Source organism: Dipodomys spectabilis, unplaced genomic scaffold, assembly GCF_019054845.1.
Source record: "Dipodomys spectabilis isolate Male_0828 unplaced genomic scaffold, ASM1905484v1 ptg000299l, whole genome shotgun sequence".
Classification (NCBI taxonomy): Eukaryota; Metazoa; Chordata; class Mammalia; order Rodentia; family Heteromyidae; genus Dipodomys; species Dipodomys spectabilis.
In genome coordinates, this window is record NW_024870976.1 from 3009833 (window position 1) to 3027429 (window position 17597).

The 17597-nt window shown below is 64.6% G+C and overlaps 3 protein-coding genes across 8 annotated transcripts in view; all 3 read left to right on the forward strand.

The window, feature by feature from the left end:
* Sdf4 (stromal cell derived factor 4) overlaps positions 1-17597 on the forward strand; it is a 33398-nt gene that overhangs the window by 9259 nt on the left and 6542 nt on the right. Inside the window, exons 7-8 of one of the 2 annotated variants that reach the window (XM_042701961.1) lie at positions 1272-1453; positions 16617-16633. In XM_042701961.1, the coding sequence (XP_042557895.1) occupies positions 1272-1448 (177 nt within the window). In that variant the 3' untranslated portion in view covers positions 1449-1453; positions 16617-16633. Of the gene's footprint in view, positions 1-1271; positions 2028-16616; positions 16634-17597 lie in introns of those variants that run through there. The other variant, XM_042701960.1, reaches the window with a different exon arrangement.
* Positions 4129-8627, forward strand: Tnfrsf4 (TNF receptor superfamily member 4). 3 transcript variants are annotated; one of them, XM_042701963.1, is made up of 8 exons: positions 4129-4205; positions 4574-4780; positions 5023-5145; positions 6660-6764; positions 7064-7130; positions 7868-8064; positions 8165-8284; positions 8363-8627. In XM_042701963.1, exons 2-8 carry the CDS (start codon positions 4651-4653, stop codon positions 8431-8433), a joined length of 813 nt encoding a protein of 270 aa, XP_042557897.1. In that variant the 5' UTR covers positions 4129-4205; positions 4574-4650; the 3' UTR covers positions 8434-8627. The 3 variants fall into 3 exon arrangements, with proteins under 3 accessions (XP_042557897.1, XP_042557898.1, XP_042557899.1); XM_042701964.1 differs by having other exon boundaries at positions 4191-4205; positions 4589-4780; XM_042701965.1 differs by lacking the exons at positions 4129-4205; positions 8165-8284 and having other exon boundaries at positions 4518-4780.
* On the forward strand, positions 13430-16213 carry Tnfrsf18 (TNF receptor superfamily member 18). 3 transcript variants are annotated; one of them, XM_042701969.1, is made up of 5 exons: positions 13430-13479; positions 14687-14809; positions 15286-15373; positions 15548-15747; positions 15813-16213. In XM_042701969.1, the coding sequence occupies exons 1-5, from the start codon at positions 13476-13478 to the stop codon at positions 15938-15940; spliced, it is 543 nt and encodes a 180-aa protein (XP_042557903.1). In that variant the 5' UTR covers positions 13430-13475; the 3' UTR covers positions 15941-16213. The 3 variants fall into 3 exon arrangements, with proteins under 3 accessions (XP_042557903.1, XP_042557902.1, XP_042557901.1); XM_042701968.1 differs by having other exon boundaries at positions 13438-13617; positions 15548-15751; XM_042701967.1 differs by having other exon boundaries at positions 13438-13617.

Below are 17597 nucleotides of genomic sequence, written 5' to 3' on the forward strand. Positions count from 1 at the left end.
TGCTGAGGAATCGAACCCAGGGCCTCATGCATGCAAGGCAAGCGCTCTACAACTGAGCCACCTTCCCAGCCCGCATGGGGGTTCTTTGCCGCTAGGGATGGAACCTAGACATGCGTGTAGGCAAGCGCTCTACCTCTGAGTCTTACCCTGTCCCATGTTAGGGGAGTCTTTTCTTTTATCTTTGTACCTTTGCCAGGGCTTGAACTGAGTCTTCCATGCTTTATTTTTTTTTTGGCGGGGGGGGGGGGGGGGTGTGTCTGTCATGGGGCCTGAACTCTGGGCCTGGGCGCTGTCCCTCAGCTCTTCAGCTCAAGGCTAGTGCTGTACCACTTGAGCCACAGTGCCACTTTTGGCTTTTTCTGTGGATGTGGTGCTGAGGAATGGAACCCAGGCCTCATGCATGCGAGGCAAGCACTCTACTGTTGAGCCACCTTCCCAGGCTCTTTCATGTTTTTCCTTAGCTTTCTTGCTCAGGGCTGGTGGTCTACGGGCCATTCCACCACTTGAGCCATACCTCAACTTTCAGATTTTTGGTGGTTAATTGGAGATAATCACTTGGATTTGTCTCCCCATGCTAGCTTCCAACCGTGATTTGAGTGCCCTGAGTAGCTAGGATTGCAGGGGGGCATCTGGCTTTTTAGGAGATTCTTACTGCTCCTTTTGTGTAGGACCAGAGGAAAAGCACATGCTGACCCAGTTCTGACGTGGCCTGTGTGCAGGGGTGGGAGTTAGGCATGCCGGCCATCCCTGCCACCGCCGTGGACCGGTGTGTGTGTCAGTTGTCCTGTGTGAGCCTTTCAGACTTGTTTTTCTCGCTGCTGAATGAGCAGTGTGGTCTTACACAGCGTTGGTCCTGTTGATAGCTGAGCAGGGTGTGGCTGGGGTTCAGGGACCCTGGTCCTGGAGGCTAGTCCCTACCCCGTGGTCCAGTGCGTCTCTGCAGTGTACGCCCCACTGCAGATCCAGGGGGTGTTCCAGCAGTCCTGATTCCTCACCATGTTCCATCCTGGCTGTTCTGGAATGTTCCAGAACATGCTACATCCTCATCCTGCAGCCCACGGGCACTTTAAATGAGGAACTGCTTTGGTGGATGGTTATAGTGGTATAGCCTCACCCCTGAGGACAAAAGTGCTGCTGATCCCCCGACCTGCGTCCATGTCTGAGCTCTCATGGCCACATCGCAGGTGTGGGGACAAGTTGAGCTGGGCCACACTGAGCTCTGTCCCATGGGTGCTGGGTGGGACTCTGACCCGTGCTGGCTTCTGCTGCAGAGCTACATGGACCCCCTGAATGAGCACAACGCTCTCAATGAGGCAAAGCAGATGATTGCCATTGCCGACGAGAACCAGAACCACCACCTGGAGCCCGAGGAGATCCTCAAGTACAGCGAGTTCTTCACAGGCAGCAAGCTGATGGACTATGCCCGCAACGTGCACGAGGAATTCTGAGTGCCGCGGGCCGAGCCCCGCTCCTCCCCGACCTCCGCGCATTCTGAGTGGCTGTGGCCCGTGAGGCCTGGCAGTTAGCCAGGGCCCCAGGGGGCTCTGGAGCAGCTACCTGTGCTGCATGGGGTGCGGTGTTCCCCACCCTGAGGCCCCGGAACCCCCTTCTTCCTGCTTCCTGAGGACACGTGCTCTGTGTCATCTTGGGGCCACGCCGTGCCCAGGGTTATTAAAGATGTGCTTAGCAGGTCGGGTGTCTCCTCTGCAGCGTCGGAAGGCCGGCAGCCCTTGACCCCCGCCTCTGGACTGTCAGAACTGCCGAGCCCTTGGCCGCCGAGGGCCTGGGTCACGACAGGGCCCGACCCCGGGCTTGTAGAAAATAGCACACCCTCTTGCCATTTCCTTGAAAACAGGTTCAGACAGAATTAGAACCTGCTTTGCTAGAAGTAAGCTATCTCCTTCCTGTTGAGGACCCGGGGGCCACGGAGTGGGTCCTCCCCCAGCCCATAGAACCGCAGGATCTCAGGCCGCAGTCTGAGAAAACAGATTTGTTGGCACAAGAGTGATTAAACAGGAGTTGCTGTATCTTGTAGATTCGTTCTTTAGGTGGAAACAAAAACAGTTGGGGACTTTGTGGCTGGGTGGTTTCCACTAGAAGCTTTTGAGGTGGGTGATCTGGTTAACGGGGTTGTAGATGGTGCTAAGCGTTGATGCGATTCTGCCAGGGGCAGAAGCGGGGCCAGGACCTCAGCCTTCTCCAGTCTGCTGGGGGGAGACAGGCGGGAGAGCATGTGTGAGGAGCACTGTGTGGGGTGGGCTCCACCCGAGTTGGGTCTTACTGTTGGTATGAACAGTGGACAGTGGGCTGAGGGAGGCCGCGCGTGTGTGTGTGTGTGTACGCGCGCGTGTGCGTGCGTATGTGTGTGTCCGTGAGCCCGTGCGCGCCTGCCTGCCCGTACGTGCACATGTGTTTCAGGAACCAGTCATGAGCGCTGCCTCAGTGTCTGAGGATGGCCCTTGTGACGGGGCTTTTCCCGCTTCTGTGCCCGTGGGGATCCCTGCTGGCAGCCAGTGTGGTGCCTTGCTTTCCAGGCCTCCGACAGGGTGTGTCGGGAAGGCTCTGCAGACCCTGACCCTCTGCAGCGTCTGCCCTCTGAGAGTTCGCCCCAGGCCAGTGCCACTGGCTGCCCCTCAGCTCTCGGTCCTGGGACAGAAGGGTCATGTTGCATGGACTCGGGACCCTGCCTTGGGACAGTGCAGTCCCGGAGGTGCCCTCCGGGCTAGAGTACGAGGATCAACCATGTGTTTAGCTGTGTGGGGCTTCCCTGTGACTTGTGCTGTAGGAGCGAGGGCCCTGTTCGATGTCTTGACCGGGTAAAGCTCACCACATGTGTCCAAAGGGAAGAGAAGTTTAACACCAGGGACGTTGGCAGGCTGACTCCATCAAGACAGAGCAGCAGCTGGCATTAAGCCAGAGTTACAGGGGAGAGAGTCTGCACGGAAGAGCTCAAAACTGCAGTCAGTAACGGAAAGTTTATGGTGAGGTGGTTGATGCATTTGGTCAGGCAAAGTCAGGACCTAGAGACTCAGTCAAGTGGAACCAGCCACAAGTCCCCGGAAGCTCAGCCCCCAGCCCCCACCCCCCAATTATGCCTTCTAGAGTGCCGGTGCCCCTGGAGACTTCAAAACCCCAGCTCGCTGGGCATGGCGAGGCAGCTCCTGCCGGCAACGCTCCCGCGTGGCTCTTCCCGGAGCTCGCCGGGCCTGGCGAGGCAGTTCCGGCCGGAGCACATCATGCAGGGGGGCTCTGCTGCCAGATGGGCTCCCTGCGGGAGGGAGGGGCACGTGTGCATTCAGGATGTCTGTTGTTGTTTAATTAGTTGTACAAAGGGGTTTTAATTACACAGGTCAGGTTATGGTATAATGCTTCTTGATCAGTGTTGCCTGTTCTCCATCTTTCTTTTTTTGGGGGGGCCTGAACTCGGCCTGGGCGCTGTCCCTCAGCTCTTCAGCTCAAGGCCAACACGCTACCATTTGAGCCACAGCGCCACTTCCAGCTTTTTCTGCTTATGTGGTGCTGAGGAATTGAACCCAGGCTCTCATGTGTGCGAGGCAAGTGCTCTACCACTGAGCCACCTCCCAGCCCTGCTCTCCATCTCTCTTCATCTCCGCACCTCAGATGCACTGGGCTTCAATGCATCTTCGGTCACCTGTCGTAAGTGCCGATCACCAGCCAGATAGGACTACCCGAAGGCAGGCAGATCCCTACAGAGGTCCCCATAGGAGAAGCACCTCAGGATGAGCCCTGAGTTTACCTGGCCTTCAGCAGAGCGCTTGTGCAAATACAAGCCTTCCATCTCTGCAGGTCAGAGAACTGGGTTCAAACCTTGCTCCTCTGCTCGTCAGGTGGGGTGGTGCTGGCCCGCTACTGCCCTTCCAGGCTTGGGGAGGGGTCGTGGGACCCATTTCTCAGTAGTGGCGTTTCCTTCTGCCTGTTTCTCATCTGTAATTTGGCCCATGCCCGCCTGGTCTCCAGGCTGGGAATTTCTGTGAGTGGGCTGGGCCCCATCTCTCACCTGTGCTCTGGGTTGGGGATTCCCCTCCTCAATAGGGCTCTCTATCTGCAGCTCCTACGTTAACTTGGTAAAAGACATCCCATCAGAATTCTGTTGAGAAGTTAGAAAGGGGAGAGGCGTGGGGAGGCCTCTCAGCTCCAAATACCCATTTCTTCAGAGCAGCGGTAAGAGCCAGGGGCACTTACAGGTAAGAAAGGGTGAGTCTGCGTGGGTGTGTGAGCACATGGGTGTGTGAGCAGTGTGTGCTGCCTCGGTGGGTGCGTGGAGATGGGTGCAGGTGTGTCCCTCACATGTCCTAACGGCTGCAAGCACTCTGCCTCCTGTGTGTACAGCGTGGATCACCTCGGCCCAGTCCAAGGGCAAGGCGTGCGCCAGTGTTCCTCTGGAGTTCCAGACTCCGAGCAGCCATGTCCTCTGGAGGGAGGGTCCCCAGGCCTGGACTCTGCTCAGCTAGGGGCAGGGGCAGGAGCCTGTGTGTGTGTGTGTGTGTGTGTGTGTGCGTGTGTGTGCGCACTGACACAGGCCTGAGCACACGCCTTCCCCACCACCTGCCAGTCTCCACCCCCACAGCCCTTATAGCCACATCCTCCAAGGAAAAACCCAGACTCCTGTGAAGGCGGAGGACAGAGGAGATGTGTGCAGAGGCTTGGCGGCCTGCAGCCCTGCTGCTGCTGGGCCTGGGGCTCGGAGCCTGGGCGCAGCTCCGCTGTGTTGGAAACACCTACCCTCAAGGTGTCCGGTGCTGTCCTGACTGCCAGCCTGGTGAGTGGCCGGGGCACTGGGGGTCGGGGGCTCCAGCGGAAGGAGAGTGATGGGAACACAGTGCAGCCGATCTGAGGGACTCGAATGACCCCGTGAGTGATGCGCCCGGCACTGGGGCTGCGCGGGGGCTGGCCCGTCAGGGGTGGGCCAGGCCCCGCTCTGGCCCAGGGGCGCTGACTCGCTGAGGAAGAGCCCACGGTCCAGGCCACGCCACCGCGGCTGACCCGCTGACCTCACGGCAGGCAGCGGGATGGTGCGGCGATGCGACCGCACCAGAGGCACCGTGTGCCGCCCCTGTGAGCCCGGCTTCTACAACGACGTGGCCAACTATGAGCCCTGTAAGCAGTGCACAAAGTGCAACCACGGTGAGCCCCTCCGGCCCCCCCCCCCCCCCCCCCCCCGCCGTGCCCGTGCCCACGCTCCCCCCCTCCGCCGTGCCCCTCCCCCCCGCCCGCCGTGCCCCTCCCCCCGTGCCCCCTCCTCCCCGTGCCCCTCCCCCCGTGCCCCCCCCCCCCCGCCTGCCATGCCCGTGCCCACGCTCCCCCCTCCACCGTGCCCCTCCCCCCCGCCGTGACCCCTCCCCCCCCGCCGTGCCCCTCCCCCCCACCGTGCCCCTCCCGCCCGCCGTGCCCCTCCCCCCCGCCGTGCCCCCTCCCCCCCCGCCGTGCCCCCCCCCGCCGTGCCCCTCCCCCCCGCCGTGCCCCCTCCCCCGCCGTGCCCCCTCCCCCCGCCGTGCCCCCTCCCCCGCCGTGCCCCTCCCCCCCGCCGTGCCCCCTCCCCCCCGCCGTGCCCCCTCCCCCGCCGTGCACCCTCCCCCGCCGTGCACCCTCCCCCCGCCGTGCCCCTCCCCCCCCGCCGTGCCCCCTCCCCCCGTGCCCCTCCCCCCCCGCCGTGCCCCTCCCCCCCGTCGTGCCCCCTCCCCCGCCGTGCCCCTCCCCCCCTCCGTGCCCCCTCCCCCCCGCCGTGCCCCCTCCCCCGCCGTGCCCCCTCCCCCACCGTGCCCCTCCCCCCCCTCCGTGCCCCCTCCCCCCCGCCGTGCCCCCTCCCCCGCCGTGCCCCCTCCCCCGCCGTGCCCCCTCCCCCGCCGTGCCCCTCCCCCCGCCGTGCACCCTCCCCCCGCCGTGCCCCCTCCCCCCCGCCGTGCCCCCTCCCCCGCCGTGCCCCCTCCCCCGCCGTGCCCCCTCCCCCCCGCCGTGCCCCCTCCCCCCCGCCGTGCCCCCTCCCCCGCCGTGCCCCCTCCCCCGCCGTGCCCCCTCCCCCGCCGTGCCCCTCCCCCCACCGTGCACCCTCCCCCCGCCGTGCCCCTCCCCCCCCGCCGTGCCCCCTCCCCCCGTGCCCCTCCCCCCCCGCCGTGCCCCTCCCCCCCGTCGTGCCCCCTCCCCCCGCCGTGCCCCCTCCCCCGGTGCCCCCTCCCCCCCCCCCCCCCCCCCCCCCCCGCCGTTCCCGTGCTCCCCCAGGCCGCCCGCAAGCAGCAGTGCGGGTGGCTCCCCGCAAGCCCCAGGCTGCCCGGGGGCTCCTGGGTGCCACCTCCTCCTGGGGCTGGAGCCCAGCCCAGACTCGCAGAGTCCGTGTGGAGCACGTGTTGGCAGGGTGGCCTTGTCTGTGCTGTCTGGATGGGAGGCTCTGGAGCGGGGGCCTTGGAAAGTCCTGATGCATGTGAAGAGGTCGGGAAAGGAGGCCGGAGGGCCAGCTGTCCCCAGGGCTTTGTGACGGGAAGAGACAGACTGGCCACAGGGAGAGGATCTCAGGAGTAGAGGAGTGAAAAGCCCAGGACCTCAGGATCCGCAGTCCCTCAGCCTCGGCTCTGGTCCACCTCCCCGGAGGCCTGACTGCCCGCGGCCAAGCCTCTGCCATAGCCCCAACCTCTCCATCCCTCCAGGAAGTGGAAGTGAGCTCAAGCAGAGCTGCACACCCACACAGGACACGATCTGCCGCTGTAAGCCCGGAACCCAGCCCCGTGAGGATGGCTACAAGCCTGGAGTGGGTGAGCTGGGGTGCCCGGGGCCCAGGCCCCGTGCGCTGGGCACCCTCCTCGCCGTGAGCTTTGGCAATGGTGAAATGAGGCCTTGTCCCACCTCACACGCCGCCTCTCCCTGGCACCTCTCTAATGGGCTGGGCTGGGTAGGGGCGTGGAGGGCTCCCAGTCCGCTTTCCGGCCAGGGCCAGTGGTGGCATGTGGCATGGAAGAGCTGCCCCCATTTGCCCCGGGCCTCACCTCTGACCGTCCCGGCATGGAGGCCAGCGGCGGTGTCAGGCGGTTAACTGCTCAGTATCTTCACGCAGACTGTGTCCCCTGCCCTCCTGGTCACTTCTCTCCAGGCGACAACCAGGCCTGCAAGCCCTGGACCAAGTGAGTGTCGTGGTGGGGACTGGGGTCCTGGAGGGTTAGAGGCTTGGTGTGCGGAGGCCAGGGCAGGGGGCAGAAGCTGCTGGCACACACTGGGCACACGGCCCTGGCTCAGCCCTCGAGGGCCTCTGTGGGGGGGTGGGCCTGTGGGGGGGGCCTCTGTGGGGGTGGGGGGTGGGGGGTGGGCCTGTGGGGGGGGGCCTCTGTGGGGGTGGGGGGTGGGGGGTGGGGGGTGGGCCTGTGGGGGGGATGGGCTTGTGGTGGGGGTGGTGAGCCTCTGTGGGGGTGAGGGCTTGTGGGGGGGGTGGGCCTCTGTGGGGGTGGGCCTCTGTGGGGGTGAGGGCTTGTGGGGGGGGTGGGCCTCTGTGGGGGTGGGCCTCTGTGGGGGTGAGGGCCTGTGGGGGGGCCTCTGTGGGGGTGGGGGGTGGGGGGTGGGGGGTGGGGGGTGGGCCTCTGTGGGGGGGGTGGGCCTGTGGTGGGGGTGGTGAGCCTCTGTGGGGGTGAGGGCCTGTGGTGGCCCTGTGAGGCCCTCCCTGAGTTCACTCCAGGGGGCAGCAGGGAAGGTAGAGGTAGGGTTAGGAGTGAGAATCCAGCAGGAGTAGGACAGGGCGGGCATGGGGAGGAAGGTGTGGAGGTCTGGGGGGTGGTCTAGGCAGCTGTCTCAGACGCCTTTGGTCTGGCGTTGTGATTACTCAATGTGGGCCCCTCCTCCGTGGCCTTGGCGGTGTCCCCTCTCCCAGCTGCTCCTCAGCTGGGCAGCGGACCCTGCGGCCAGCGGACGCCAGCTCAGACTCGGTTTGTGAGGATGAGCGCTCCCTGGCCACGCCAGCCTGGGAGACCCGGGATCCCGGCGCCAGGCCCACAGCCATGCCTCCCACTGAGGCCTGGCCTCAGACCTCTCAGCAGCCCTCCACACCCGCCTCAGAGGGCCCTGTGGGTAAGTGGGCATTGCCCAGCGAGGGGGAGGAGGAGGAGGGAGAGGAGGGAGAGACGGAGAGGACAGAGAGAGGGAGCTCACCCCGCCGGCCTCCTCTCAGGCCCCATGCTGGCTGCTGCCCTGGGCCTGGGCCTGGGCCTGGTCACCCCCCTGGCTGCCTTGCTTGCCCTCCACCTGCTCCGAGCGGCCTGGAAGTGGCCTGCTGGCCTCAAGCCCTCTGGTGAGTGCCCACTGTGGGCCCGCCCACCTCCTGGGCCGGCGAGGCCCACCTCTGACTCCCACCCTTGTCTCCTCCCAGGGGGAAGTAGCTTTCGGACGCCCATTCAGGAGGAGCAGGTGGACACACACTCCACGCTGGTGAAGGTCTGAGCTGCGCTTTAGGAGTGGGGTTCAGGGACAGAGGACTCCTTTACAGACCATCTGTCCTCCACACGTGTGCACCGTTCTAGGTGCTCAGCTGGCTCTGGCCTCTCCCGTGTATGTGTGTATGTACCCATGTATGCGTGTATGCTGTGCATACTGCCTGCTTGGAGCCACTCCAATAAACACACCGGTAACTGTGAGTCCTACAGCATAACCTGGCCGGAGAGGGCCTCAGGCCGAGGTGGTTGGGTCTGCTCCGAGCCTCGAGCCTGGGCCCGGGGCACTCCAGTGCCAAAGGGAATGGACAGGGCCTGGCTGGGGGCTTGTTGAGAAGCTCAGAGCCTCAGCCTCAGGTGATCCTGAAACCTCAGCCCATTGGAGTCATAATCCGGCACTGAGAGCAAGCAGGCCCCTGGGTCCTGGTCTGGAGGGGCCTGGTTCCACAGCTTAGGCCTTTGTGGCTGCCCCTGGTGCCTGGTTGTCCAAGACCTCCCTGGGTACCAGCCGGTGATTCTCCGGACTGTTGTCACCATTGGCTTGAGCCAAACGTGGGCTGCCCTGAGACCTGGCCACTCTATTCCTGGCAATCTACCCAGAAACAAGCACCCTTGGACTCCTTCAGCAACGCTGCGCCACACAGGCCAAGGGTGGAAAGGCTCAGATGTCTGCAGAATGGACAGACAATCCCAGTGAGTTCTGATGGGCTTTTGGGCTCTCTTCAAGATGGAGTTTGTGGCCTCACCCAGAGTTGCCCTAAGCTGTGTATGGCCAGCATCAGGGGCCCAGGTACCTAACCAAAAAGAAAGGAGCCACCTAGAAAACTGATCTCACACAGAAATAATGTGACCCAGATGTGGCTCACGCCTGTCATCCTAGCTACTCCTGTGGCTGAGATCTGAGGATCATGGTTCAAAGCCAGCCCAGGCAGGAAAGTCCATGAGACTCTTACCTCCAATTCATCACCAAAAAGGCTGAAGTGGATCTGTGGCTCAAGTGGTTGAGCTCTAGCCTTGAGCCAAAAAAGATAAGGGACAGTGCCCAGGCCCTGAGTTCAAGTCCTAGTCCTGGCACACACATGCACACATGCACACACACGCATGTGTGGGCACACACATGCACACGCACACACATGGACACACACAATGGTGTAGGACTGACTGCAATTGAACCAGAAGCCAGGCCAATCCAGGCTGATGCTGCATGCCATGTGTCAGGAACTGTTGACCCGCAGAGCACACATCGGATAACGTGAGGAGGTGTGCCAGGCCGGACAGTCATGTCCGCGTCTGCCCCTGCGGCCGCTGGCCTGGCCCTGCCCCTGTGCCCTGTGGTCATGGGCCCCAGCTTCCACCCAGTCTGTGGCTAGAGGTAATAATCAAGCCCTTGTGTCAAGCTGGGCATCCCAGTGGGGCATCCAGTGGCCGTGACCCACCACGGGGTCTGGATGGACTCTTCGGGTCCTCTGCACTTCCGCCGGCTCTTTCCTCTCAAATCTGACTCCCTCCCTCTTCCTCTTTTGACAACTTCCAGCCTCCTCCTGGGAGGACAGCACTTGATCCTGGGTCTGGCAGAGGTAACAGACACTGATCTACAGTCCCTGTCCTGGGGGGAACTGTCAGGCCTGGAGGGACAGGGGCAGGAGGTCAGTGGATGGGTTACATCCAAGGGGGACCTGGGAGATTGAGCCACACCAGGACCACCGCCCTCTGGAGACCCTCCTGGAGACGACGCACAGATCTACTCTCAGCGTTAGTCCAGGCCGCTCGGCCCCCCACACAGAGGAGGAACAGGGTCTCACAGGCAGCGCGCCGTTACCTGCAGGAGATGCGGGGGATTGTCTAGGGTCACAGGGATGTGTTGGCACAGACCTGGATAACTAGTCAGGTCCTTAAAAACAGGTAGAAACCCCAGTCCTGGACTGCCCTGTCCCTTCTTCTTGGTGGTGCCACCTTGCACCCCAGGGGCTGTCTGGTGGCATACCTTTGTCCCCAGGTTCCTCCAAGAAGGGACGTCTATGACAGACGGCTTGGAGTCCAGGGTCCAGGACGCCTCCCTGGGAGGCTCAGCTCTGAGGCTGAGGAAACTAGAATCAGCTGGCAACTCCTGACGCCCTGCTTCCTGAACCACCTGCAGCAGCAAGATTTTAAAAGGGCTTCCTGGACCTGACACCTCACAATGGGCACTAACTACTCCCGCCTGTGGCAACCCAGCCCCACCCTGAACCCGCTCCCTGCAGAGCTCCCACTGGAAGGATGGGAAATAGCCCAACAACCCAAAGCCCATGTGGGGGAAACTGAGGCTCAGCCCCCCCCCTCGAGGCTCATGGCCCCTCCACTTCCCTTCCAGATGTATTGTACAGGCCTAGGCCAGTGAACAAAAGCAGCTCAGAGACCACTGCTGCCATGAGCTGGGGCAGGCTGTGCAGCCCTGAGCCTCAGGGCCTGTGGGAATGCCCAGTGGGGATGACCTTCCTGGGAAGAGCCCCTCAGGGCCTCCTGGCAGACCCTGGGGCCAGGAGGGGTCCTGGGGTGGGTGACGTGGACACTTGGGGTTCCAAGCAGCTGGTCAGTGTTCTGGGGCACTGGCCTGCAGAGAATGGGGGCCATGTGAGTCTCCCCAGTGCATCAGGTTGAGGCAGCTGTCCCCAGATCCCGGCATATAACCTGGGGAGGAGGGTGCTGGGTGCTCTGAGGAGGTGCTAGGTGCTCTGGGGAGGGTGCTGGGTGCTCTGAGGAGGGTGCTGGGTGCTCTGAGGAGGTGCTGGGTGCTCTGGGGAGGTGCTGGGTACTCTGGGGGTGCTGGGTGCTCTGGGGAGGTGCCTGGGGAGGTGCTGAGTACTCTGGGGAAGTGCTGCGTGCTCTGGGGGTGCTGGGTGCTCTGGGAAGGTGCTGGGTGCTCTGGGAAGGTGCTGGTGCTCTGCGCGGAGGGGTGTTGGTGCTCTGGGGGGGGTGCTGGTGCTCTGGGAAGGTGCTGGGTGCTCTGGGGAGGTGCCTGGGTGCTCTGGGGAGGTGCTGGGTACTCTGGGGGGTGCTGGGTGCTCTGGGGAGGGTGCTGGGTGCTCTGGGGGTGCTGGTGCTCTGGGGAGATGCTGGGTGCTCTGGGAAGGTGCTAGGTGCTCTGCGGAGGGTGCTGGTGCTCTGGGGTGGTGCTAGGTGCTCTGGAGGTGCTGGGTGCTCTGGAGGTGCTGGGTGCTCTGGGGAGGGTGTTGGTGCTCTGGGGGGTGCTGGGTGCTCTGGGGAAGTGCTGGTGCTCTGGGGAGGTGCTGGTGCTCTGGGGAGGTGCTGGTGCTCTGGAGGTGCTGGGTGCTCTGGAGATGTTGGGTGCTCTGGGGGTGCTGGTGCTCTGGGGGTGCTGGTGCTCTGGGGGTGCTGGGTGCTCTGGGGAGGTGCTGGGTGCTGCTCTGGGGGGAGGTTTTGGTGCTCTGGAGGTGCTGGGTGCTCCTGGTGGAGGTGCTGGGTACTCTGGGAGGTGCTGGGTGCTCCTGGGGGAGGTGCTGGTGCTCTGGGGGTGCTGGGTGCTCTGGAGGTGCTGGGTGCTCTGGGAGGTGCTGGTGCTCTGGGGGTGCTGCTGGGTGCTCTGCGGGCCTGAGGTGCTGGGGTGCTCTGGAGGGTGCTGGGTGCTCTGGGTGCTGGGGCTCGTGGAGGGTGCTGGGTGCTCTGGGGAGGTGCTGGGTGCTCTGGGGAAGTGCTGGTGCTCTGGGGAGGTGCTGGTGCTCTGGGGAGGTGCTGGTGCTCTGGGGAGGTGCTGGTGCTCTGGGGAGGTGCTGGTGCTCTGGAGGTGCTGGGTGCTCTGGAGATGTTGGGTGCTCTGGGGGTGCTGGTGCTCTGGGGGTGCTGGTGCTCTGGGGGTGCTGGGTGCTCTGGGGAGGTGCTGGGTGCTCTGGGAAGGTGCTGGGTGCTCTGGGGAGGGTTTTGGTGCTCTGGAGGTGCTGGGTGCTCTGGGGAGGTGCTGGGTACTCTGGGGAGGTGCTGGGTGCTCTGGGGAGGTGCTGGTGCTCTGGGGGTGCTGGTGCTCTGGAGGTGCTGGGTGCTCTGGGAGGTGCTGGTGCTCTGGGGGTGCTGGTGCTCTGGGGGTGCTGGTTGCTCTGGAGGTGCTGGGTGCTCTGGGGGTGCTGGTGCTCTGGGGGTGCTGGTGCTCTGGGGGTGCTGGGTGCTCTGGGGAGGATGCTGGGTGCTCTGGAGGTGCTGAGTGCTCTGGAGAGGTGCTGGGTGCTCTGGGGGTGCTGGTGCTCTGGGGGTGCTGGGTGCTCTGGGGAGGTGCTGGGTGCTCTGGGGAGGTGCTGGGTGCTCTGGGGAGGGTGCTGGGTGCTCTGGGGAGGTGCTGGTGCTCTAGGGGTGCTGGTGCTCTGGAGGTGCTGGGTGCTCTGGGGAGGTGCTGGGTACTCTGGGAAGGTGCTGGGTGCTCTGGGAAGGTGCTGGGTGCTCTGGGGAGGTGCTGGTGCTCTAGGGGTGCTGGTGCTCTGGAGGTGCTGAGTGCTCTGGGGAGGTGCTGATGCTCTGGGGGTGCTGGTGCTCTGGAGGTGCTGGGTACTCTGGGGGTGCTGGTGCTCTGGGGGTGCTGGGTTCTCTGGGGGTACTGGTTCTCTGGGGGTGCTGGTTCTCTGGGGGTGCTGGTTCTCTGGGGGTGCTGCTTCTCTGAGGGTGCTGGTGCTCTGGGGGTGCTGGTGCTCTGGGGGTGCTGGTGCTCTGTGGGTGCTGGTGCTCTGGGAGGTGCTGGTATTCTGGGGGTGCTGGTGCTCTGGGGGTACTGGGTGCTCTGGGGGGTGCTGGTGCTCTGGGGGGTGCTGGTGCTCTGTGGGTGCTGGTGCTCTGGGGGTGCTGGGTACTCAGGGTGCTGGTGCTGTCTTGGTGCACAGTGCTCCAGCAGCACGCACTGTGGTCTCCCAGCCCCTCTGGGTGAGGAGTGTCTTTGAGGGACGCCCCCAGGAAACGGAGGAGGTGCGGGGCGGGGGGGGGGGGGGGAGGAGCACAGGGCTCAAGGCGGAGGCAGGGCCTGTCAGAGCAGGCCGGGCTGAGCGCACCGCAGGGACTCCTGGAGCCGCGGCCGCGATGGGTGCGCTGACAGCCCTGTGTGGGGTGGTCCTGCTGGGCGTGCTGGGCCAGGGTCTGCGCTGTGGCCAGGGCTGTGGTCAGGGCTGCTTCCCGAGAGGGGCGGACACCGACCTGCGCTGCTGCCGCTCCTGCTCGCCCGGTAGAGTGGACGGCGGGGGGGGCGGGGGAGCAGGGGGGCAGGGGGAGGGGGAGGCACCGGGGAGTGGCGCCCATCCCCACCTCCCCAGCCACGCTCAGACTGGGTCACCGTCACTAACAGAGGTCCCATGGGCTGGCAGCAGGGACAGACGCTCTGTGCCAAAAGCCGTCGGGTGGGATCTGGAGGGAGATGTGGATGGCGGGTGTCTGAGGCTCGGAAGATGTGGGGACAGAAGTCTCCCTGAGGAGGGCCGTGGGCTCCTCCCAGGTGGCAGGAACTAGGGTGGCGCCGGTCTGGAGCCTCGGCGCTCCCCCACGTGGGAGGGGGCCATGGAGGACCCGTCAAAGGAGAGCATCCCAAGCTTTGCCTACGGGGCCAGAGGACGGTGGGGGCGGCCCCGAGGCCCCTGCTGGTGCTGACCACACACCAGCCCCAGAGCGCCCTTGGAGCTTTGGGGAATCAGCCAGTGCAGGAACAGGAGGCCCAGCAGGGAAGGAGGAGCTGGCACCTAGGAGGAGACACTGAGCTAGAAAAAGCCTAGGACCTTAGCCTGGGCCGGAGGTGCTGCTGCTGCTGCTGCTGCTCTTCCTCCTCCTCCTCCTCTCCCTCCTCCCCTGCCCCCTGACCCTCCTCCTCTCCCTCCTCCCCCTCCCCCTCTCCTCCTCCCCCTCCTCCTCCCCTCCCCTTCCTCCCCCTCCTCCTCCCCTTCCCCTCCTCCCCGTCCCCCTCCTCTTCCTCCTCCTCCTCCTCCTCCTCTTCTTCTTCTTCTCCCTCCCCCTCCCCCTCCTCCTCCTCTTCTTTTTTTCTCTAGTCCTGGGCCTTGAACTCAGGGCCTGGGCACCATCCCTGAGCTTCTTTTGCTCAAGGGTGGCACTCTACCACAGCACCACGTCTGGCTTTTTCTGTGTATGTGGTCCTGAGGAATGGAGCCCAGGGCTTCATGCATGCTAGGCGAGCCCTCCACCACGGAGCCACCTTCCCAGGCCCCCTCATCCCTCTTGCTGGCCGGGAGGAGCCCGGAAGGGCAGGGCTTCGCTGGGTTGCTGAGAGCTGGTGTATCGCCGTGCAGAACGGGAGGTCTGTCCCAAGGGGGACTGCGAGTGTGTGCAGCCGGAATTCCACTGTGAAGACCCCGAGTGCAGGACCTGCAAGCGCCACCCGTGCCCACCTGGCCAAGAGGCTCGGCCTCAGGGTATGTCCTGGGAGGCACTGAGGGTTGCGGGTCCCAGAGCAGGCCCGGGGCTGGTCTGGAGCCGAGTGCAGGCCCAGGGCTGGTCCGGAGCCGAGCTGGAACGTGGGGGACCCGGTGTCCAGGGAGCCAGGGATGAGGACGTCCGCACGGGGCACGGTCCTGGAGGAATGGACGTCCGGGCCGCCTTCTGGCATGCAGCGCTGGGCTTGCCCCTTCTCCGGGCAGAATGAGGGCGTAGTGTCCGCTCAGCAGTGGCCGTGAAGGCCTATGGGGTGCCCTGCCCTTAGAGCTGCACACGGTGGCCCAGGTACTCACTCCTTCCATCCGCATAGGGACAGACAGACAGGCTCTGGATCTGACACACACTGGGCTCTGTTCCCAGGCCCTGGTCTTACGGGCATCAGGAATCTCCTGTGGGTGAGGCGTGGGGCAGACCTGCTCTCCTACAGTGCTCCTACGGTGTCTGTCTGTCCTAGGGACTTTCAAGTTTGGCTTTGAGTGCATTGACTGTGCTGCGGGCACCTTCTCAACAGGCCGTGAGGGCCGCTGCAGGCCCTGGGCAGAGTGAGTATGGGCCGGGGCCTGGCCGGCTGGGCTAGGCCCACTCTGGGGGAGCCTGTCCCACATGGCCAGGGTGTTGGCCCACAAGTGGCTCAGAGGACAGACAGAGGTCCTCTCAGTGGGGCTGCTTGGTGGCGCAGGCTAATAGCATCTCAGTCCGTCTCCCCTGGACCGCAGCTGCACGGAGTCTGGATTCATTACCGCGTTCCCTGGGAACAAGACCCACAATGCCGTGTGTGTGCCGGGACCGCCGCCGGCTGAGTTGCGGGGCCAGCTGGTTGTCATCTTTGCTGTGGCCATCTGTGTCCTGCTCCTCAACACAGCCCAGCTCAGCCTGCACGTCTGGCAGCTGCGGGGGCAGCGCGCGCGGACCCGAGGTCAGTTGTGCCTTGGGGGAGGGCTGGCGGGCCCCAGGAGAGCCGCTGACCAGAGCCCCTTGCAGAGACCCAGCCACTCCTGGAGGTACCACTACCACCAGCGGCGGAGGATGCCTACAGCTGCCAGTTCCCTGAGGAGGAGCGAGGAGAGCGGCTGGAGGAGAAGGGCCCCCTGGGGGACGGCTGGGTGTGAGGCCCCGCTGGCCCCAGCGCCCCGCACAGCCTGCCTGGGCTGACCTCTGGGAGCGGTGGCTCTGCTCCCTGTCTTGTTTTGGGCCCAGCCCTGCCCCACTGTGTCGGGGAGTGGGTATGGGATTCTGACAGTGACACGTCCCAAGACCACAAGACCATGGAGGGGTGCGGTGGGCGTGGCCGGGCTTATGGACCAGGCAGACAGCGAAGGCTGAGCTTCCTTAGTGGATCCCTGGGCTCCTGTGGGGTGCAGTGCCCAGCACCGGCGGTTTTCAATAAACACTTCTTCCTAACCTGATTGGATGTACAAGGGCGCAGGGCACCGCAGGGCTGGGCTTCCAGGATCCTCCCAGGGCGCCCAGGGGAGGGGACCACCGAGGCCTGCTTCTGGGCTCAGGTAAGGACAGGAGGCACAGGTTGGAGCCACTCTAGTCTTGACCACTGGACGGTCGCTGGACCACTGGCTGAGGCAGCTGCTGTGAGGAGCGGACCCTGGCTGCTTGCACTCCAGGTCTGCTATCCAAGTGTCCATCCGTTCTGGGCAGTGGTGTCCACCGAGACCTGGAGGGCTGTGGAGATTGGTTTATGGCTGTACTTCGGGCTATCTTTCCAGGCCTCACGCCCCAAGCTCAGAGCTCTGTCAGGTTACACCCAGCACTACAGACAAGGGAAGCAGTCTCTCCAGGGCTTGGCTCTGGCCCTGAGCCCTCTCTCCTCCCGGATCCTACGCTTCAGGGCATGGCTCTGGGGTCCTCCCCAGCCAAGCACCCTCCCGCTTTCTGGCAGCTGCTGGAGAAATCTGATAGGGACACCTTGGCACTGGTGTCCAGGGAGTGGCAGGCCAGCAAGGACCCGTCAGGGCCACGCCCTCCAAGGTGGCCGCACCCTGGCCTCGCTCAGCCGGCTCTGCCCCGAGCACTCCTGACTCAGCTGCAGTCACTTCCTGTGGCTCCAGGGGCCGGGGGGGGGGGGGGGGGGGGTGGGGGTTGGGGGGGGCTCTGGGCCCCGCCCAGCAGATAGAGGAGGGGAGCACATTCACACCTCGGGGTGAGGCGTGTCTATTTTGATGTGGGTGGAGATGTGGGGATCCAGGACTCAGAGGGCTGGGACATGCTGCTGGCTTGGGTGGCACATGGAGCACTTGGTCTTTTCTGTGCTGCTGCCGGGAGCTTCTGGGTCAGGGGAACAGCCAGCGTCGCGGGGTGCAGCAGAGGCTGGGCAGGAGTGCTGGGGTGCTTCTGGGCCCGCCCGCTGCACCCCTGCCAGGCCCTGAGCCCTTCCTTGCCCTCCCTGCAGGAGACTGCAGTGGGGGCCTCCCCAGGAAGTACTGAGGCCGCAGGTACGCAGGCTGAGTAAGCTGGAAATTCCTGGTGGGCTGCCGGAGGGAGTCGGCGGGCGCTGAGCTGACGCAGGACGGCTGGGGAATCCGCATGCGGGCGCACACAGCACGGGGTTGGGCTGGGCAGGGATCTGGGGTCTCCTCCACCCACTGGCCTGGCTTCTCCAAGCCCCTCAGCCCTCTCTCCTCCCTGTGGCTTCGGAGACCCCTGTTTGGCTTGGGTCCGCTAGCAGGGCTGAGGTAGCTGTGCAGGCCAGCAGGGGGCCTCTGCCTTCTGAGCAGGACCTTCACAGGGGGTGGACGGTGGACACAGGGCCCC